The 6,000-nt window shown below is 44.8% G+C and overlaps 2 protein-coding genes across 2 annotated transcripts in view; both read right to left on the bottom strand.

Annotated features, from left to right (window-relative positions):
* Positions 1–868, bottom strand: part of LOC134184980 (uncharacterized) — a 5,983-nt gene extending 5,115 nt beyond the window's left edge. The window contains exons 1-5 of the mRNA XM_062652756.1: positions 776–868; positions 560–718; positions 436–499; positions 259–342; positions 48–95 (exon numbers count right to left, since the gene is read on the bottom strand). Of these exons, the coding sequence (XP_062508740.1) occupies positions 48–95; positions 259–342; positions 436–499; positions 560–718; positions 776–849 (429 nt within the window). The 5' untranslated portion in view covers positions 850–868. The remainder of the gene's footprint in view (positions 1–47; positions 96–258; positions 343–435; positions 500–559; positions 719–775) is intronic.
* A 45-nt stretch (positions 869–913) lies between these two features.
* Positions 914–2,151, bottom strand: LOC134184843 (forkhead box protein L1-like). The gene has a single exon (XM_062652604.1). It carries the CDS (start codon positions 2,040–2,042, stop codon positions 1,101–1,103), a length of 942 nt encoding a protein of 313 aa, XP_062508588.1. The 5' UTR covers positions 2,043–2,151; the 3' UTR covers positions 914–1,100.
* Between the last annotated feature and the right edge of the window lie 3,849 nt (positions 2,152–6,000).

Raw genomic sequence — 6,000 nt, 5'->3', positions numbered from 1 at the left:
AACAAGTTTGCTAAAAAGTTTGACCAAAAGATTGTATTCAACACTACCTGCTGAATAGGTAGAGGCAAGCCACAGTAGTATAACTCAAGATGACCCTGCAGGCAATCAGACACAACACTGTCATGATCACACAAATGCCTTCATGCCAATTTCCAACACATTCAATTGCTAGAGCTTGACAGACATTCGAAGTAAAATAACAATCGTCGCCTAGTGTTCGATTAACATCTGCATTATTCATGTCCCTCAGTCTCCTACCGTTTCTAGCAGGAAAAGCGCCTCCTCCGGCCACAGAGTGAGCTGCCCGTCAATAGAGCGACCAATCCATCGCCAGCAGCTGCCCTGATACATTCACAGAATCATTACATATTCAATGGCATTACAAGGTGTAGCCAAAATGAGAAAAAATAAAGGAAAGAAAGATCGAAACCTTACCTTCGCTATTTTAACCTCTGCATAACCTCTGTTGGGAACCCATTCAGCTATCGACAACGATTTCCTGAATGTGACACCTTTCTTAGCTACAATCGCTCGTACAAGAGGCGTGCATCTAACTGACTTGTTCACGGAATGTTCTTCTGTGAAGAGCTCGCGACTGGCTTCGTAGAACGCGTTGAGTTTGCGACGCTGGCGAGCGGAGCCGTCGGTACGGAAGTCCTTCATGCCTCCTCTTGTTGGCATTACGACGGGACGTCGGTTTGACATGATTTCGGCATGACTACAAGATGTAGACTAATCGCACGCGTATCAGCTTGTTTGTTGGTTTTATGGATACCTGGGCACTCTAGCCAGCTGTGCTAAGTGATTCCAATCGTCATGCTCCACTTCTGTGTCCTTCGAATTCGACATCACGTAGTGAAAAACCCAGACGAATGAGCAAGATACCCGGATAAGACAAGTGCAGTGATTTATGTACAATGTAGATGTTCTATTATTATTCTAGACTTGAATCATACTTAGTTTCATATCTAACAAAAATACCAATATTTCACCAACGTCAGTATCTACAGATCAATGTTTCTCTAGTCGTCTCGAAAAAAGGAAGTACATAGAATGTCCAGCAAACTGCGCATGTTCAACACTGTTCGTCACCTAGTGCACTATAACTCCGACGACGTAAATCCTCCCGTCATCCTCGAATACGGCCAGTAAGGCCACACAAATTGCCCGCTGTGCGAGCGAGGCAAACAGAACGCGGTCACGCCCCGTAGGACAACATCCGCGCGTGGAAGTGTGGCCGACGTGAAGCGCGTGTTTACGTTCGCGCCGTCGCTGCCGAGAATGTTGTCAATCGTGAAGTGTCTAATTGTTTTCGCTTGTGGCGACTTCTCGACGGCGAACGGGCTCGGTGTCCGCTTGTCCAAGTCCGCAGACAGCGACAGACTCGACGCCTGACTGACTGGACTCGGGGGCGTGCCTGGTGGTGTTAGGAGTGCTTCTAAGTGGAAGCCACGGTTCAGCCCATGCACGTGTGCGGGTGCTATCCGTCGATAAGGCTCGACAAGGTGCGAGTGCCAATGCTCATGACCTCGCTGGAGTTGCTGTCGATGATGTTGATGCGGAACTTCTCTCTTCTGCGGATCTCCCGCATTCTCCGGCGCGCAGCTCGCTTTCTTCTTGTTCCTCCTCCGTCTCCGCCGGTAATTGCCGTTCTCGAACATGTCGTCGCAGTTGTCGGCCAGTGCCCAGTAGTTTCCTTTCCCCGGATCGCCTTTTCCTCGCGGAACTTTGCAGAAGCAGTCGTTGAGGGAGAGGTTGTGTCTGATCGAGTTCTGCCAGCCTTGCTTGTTCTCTCGATAGTACGGAAAGTTGTCCATGATGAATTGGTAAATACCGTTGAGTGTGATTTTTCTCTCGGGTGCTTGACGTATGGCCATCGCAATGAGCGCGATGTAGGAGAATGGAGGTTTTGCTGGAGTTTCACTCTCCGATACCCGCACCGAACGCGCCAGCATTGCCAGAGCTTTGGCCGTTTGGGTCTCGTCCTCGCCGTACTGAGAGCGCTCTCGTTTCATTTGCAAGGCGGAGCACAACGAGGCCATGCTGACTCATGAGATAACCAAGCGAAAATGATAAGTAATAACGACGTTCCCTGGTTTTCTGTTTAGATCGCGACCACCCATATCGGCGAACAGACTGTTTGTTTACGAATTCCATGCCACCCAAGACGGCCACCCAACAATCAGAGCCCATGTGTGGCGTTGGGACTCGCAGCCAATCAGTGCGCACCGAAGTCGTAGGAATGTAAATATTGACGGGTCTGGTAATAGAGGCAATTAGCAACCGCGTAACAGAAACCAATCGAAGAGGTAGGTGTAGCAGTACCGAGTCAGACGACAAGAAACGACCGACAGTAAGAAACACCGTCAACTGTCAAACCAACGCGCAATTACACCGAGACAGCAGCCGCCCATGCCGTCTCACTTACTTTCCAAGCCTATCATGTGACCGTTAAAGAGGTGTAAAGGGCAATTGTCATAAAAGGGGCGTGCGCTCTAATCGATAGTGTGGTAGATACAATCTGGGGCACGTGCAATACTTTGCAACCACTAGATGCGGACAGAAATTTGCAACGCAAACAGTAACCGAATCCAAGAGTGGTAACGCTCAATCGCTACCAAAGGAAGACGCGACTACGTCACTAGCCGCACAAAGTGTAAACATCAAACAAGAAGGGCACTTAACGTGACAGATCAGGCTCACACGATACCGCTATTCACACCCGCTAGACGGATGTGCGGGTATTATTACCACCCGCCCTTTTCGTCTTCTGCGTCAACGTTGTACGGCAAGCAGCTCGGCAGTGCAACTGTAAACATAAGCAAGCTGAGGAACAGATGGCTGATTCAATAAGCGCATCCCTACTAGGTCCATTGAGACCAAATGGATTTGGAATAGGCAACGATGTCGAATGACCGACACATACATGGCTTGGTCATGTCTCGGAATGTCAGAGGAATTGAATTCTTTTGCTGAATGATTAGGAAGTCTGCAGCTGGTGAACACAACGTTAGGTCCCGTTGAAGGAGTTGCCTCTAGATTGCCAAACCACAACGTGGCAACAACTTACTTTTTGCTTTCTCTTCTAGGAAGGAGATGGAGCATTACACTGATTAGCGGAGCTATTACTATGTATAAAGAGTGAAACGCTAGGTAATCGTTCTATCATAATGTTAGTTGCAACATAAATGTGCTACACATGGAGATGGCCATCTTGCACTTTTAGGATATTGATGACTGCTGGTGAAGGTAATCTGTCTAGAGAAAGGATTAACCAGTGGGGGCAATGACCAATTACTAGTTGGTTGTACCAAACCAAATGCACTGATAGGCTGGTCATGCAAATGGCCAGACTGGAGCAAGAAATTTAAAGCTAGCTGGCTTTCTTTCCAGACAAAACCACACCTATGGTCAGCCTGTATTGATCTTGAGTATATCAACAAAGGCATGCAGGATGGGAAATGACTAAATTATGTGCTCTTGCCTGGGTCATCAGGAACTGTTAAATATGGCACCCTTTGTATGATCAGGTTGACCAGGTGTGAATACAAGATGCTTCTAACAGTCAACCACACACATGTATTTTTGACTGAATAAAAGATAACTAATCCGGATCCACTTAAGTTTCTCTGACATTACCATTCTTATTCATGTCAATCCAGTCAGTTCTGGTCCGCCCAAACCCATCCTGTTGTCTGCCAAAGACACAGACTGATCCAACTGATCACTGAAAGTGTGGTATGGCTAGAAGAAACTACAGTATGTATCAGATCCATGACAACTTTATCATGCAAAAGATATATGTTTGGCTAAGTATAGGTCAAGGTGGTGTAGACATATGGTATAGACATATGTTTACTTAATGAGATTTGCTCACCCTCTTGGAAAGACAAAAATGAAATAACCAAAACAGCTTAGTTATCACTGTTGGCTTCATGTAGACAACAAACTGTAGATTCATGCATCCTCTTTGGGTACACTTCCGTGACATAATCAGTACTAACAGACTTTGCATTGCCTGGACTGTGTAGTCGGAAGCTTTCTTTCTCAGCTTCCAGAGTTCAATGAATCATGATCTTGAATAGATGGAATGCTGGTGCAGTTGCTGCCAAAGAGTCACAATGGACATACATTACAGAATCTATGGGAGCACTATCTAATTTAATACTACAAGCTGTTTCACACTGGCAGGAGATATCAGACTCTGAACTCAGCAACACCCACTCACTGACATTGCAGACTGTATCTTTGGTTGTCCTACAATGTATAATGACTCATGTAGATTAAAATACATATATAGACACAATACCATATAATGACTCTCTCTTGACTCCACTTCAAAACCCTTGACATCACAACAACCCTATAACATGTACATGCAAATTAACTGTAATAGGACAAAAATCTCTATATCAGTGGCGGATCTAGGGTAGGGGTTGTGGGGGTTACAACCCCCCTTTTGTTGGCCTCAGAGTTAAAGCACAAGGTCTTGAAGCCGCAGTGTGCTCATTTCCAGTCTTTAATTAAAAATAGCTAAACAGATTCTTGATGAAGTGAGACATCTGGCAGCGAAAGTCCAGACTCGTGACCAGGATATCTTTGTTGCGTAGGGAATGGTTCACTCAGTACATAACTGAAAGAATGAAGGCAACAAGGCAGGATATATGCAACCTTTTTTGACATCTGGTATCAAGACATTCTGCGACTTGCAGACAGGATTGGATCCGTTGAATCTGTTCCAAGAAAAACGAACTTACAGCGAAACCGGAACAACACACCTACTAGTAGTCGGAGTCCGATTGAGCACTACAAATGATCCGTTGCAATACCCCTCCTAGACTTCCTGCTTCTTCAGATGCGCTAACGATATAATGGTGAGCAAGATAATGTCCGAGCATTGTCGTGTCTAGTGCTTACCCTTCTGGTTTGTTCCGACGTTGACCCAATGGAAAGCCGATTTTCCATTCCCGAAGTCTGTAGGAGGTGAAGTGAGAAGGTGGCAGTCAGTATGGCAAAGCAAATACCAGGAAATGCAAGAAGCAAGGAAAGAGAGAAAGAGTGCAAGAAGACCATACCCAACAATTAATTAACCTTCTCCTGGGTTTGGGAGCCTGTGACTCTCAGTTGTACCCGAATGTTCATCGTCTGCTATTGATAGCATGTACACTGCCTATCACAAGTGCAGAAGCAGAGAGGTCATTTTTTCTACTGTAGAGACTGAAGACGTAATTAAGCAAGGTCTACCATGGCAGAGGAGCGTCTTGCACACCTATCAGCTATCACCATGCATTACAAAGACTGGGTACCAGCAGACAAAGTTTGTACAAAATCATCCACGGAGATTGTTCATACAGTCTTTGTTTCAAAGAGACATGTTACACCGTAGTGTACGTAACATTTATTTAGCAGTAGTCTATGCATGATGCAGTTAGAATATTAATCTGTTAGACAGTTTTAATAATTTAGAGAGTTTATAACATGACACATTGCTAGAGATATGTTGCCATAGTTGTTGCCATTTACTTTAGCTAAGCTGTAAGAAGCCTGGGCCATTTGCACCTCTAACAATACAAATGCGTTGACTGAAGTAGGCGTGGTCTATCAAAATTTGCAACCCCCCTCTTTTCAAAAATCCTGGATCCGCGCCTGTATATGTGACAAAGACTTGCCTATAGTCATGACCTACCTGTGGAAATATCTAGCTGTGTATTATTGAGACAGTTTAATAAAATAAAATTTTGCAGTACACGTACATATATTGAATTTCATTGCAAGAGTGTACTTAGCCATGTGTACAGTTGCATAATCCGTAAAACTGTAAGGACTTATACAACAGTTTAGCTGCTGAATTGAATAAGATCTTTGTCAAGAAGCTATAATTAATAATAGGTATTTGCAGCTGGAGGTACATTCTGGCCACTTGATGTAGAAACACTTATAATTTTAGTTATTGGACTCCTCCAACGTGAAATTTTGAAATCAACATCTTCTAGAATCTCA

Source organism: Corticium candelabrum, chromosome 9 (assembly GCF_963422355.1).
Source record: "Corticium candelabrum chromosome 9, ooCorCand1.1, whole genome shotgun sequence".
In the NCBI taxonomy this organism is placed as follows: Eukaryota; Metazoa; Porifera; class Homoscleromorpha; order Homosclerophorida; family Plakinidae; genus Corticium; species Corticium candelabrum.
Note: the sequence above shows the minus strand (reverse complement) of the source record. Positions and strands in the feature narration are given on the sequence as shown.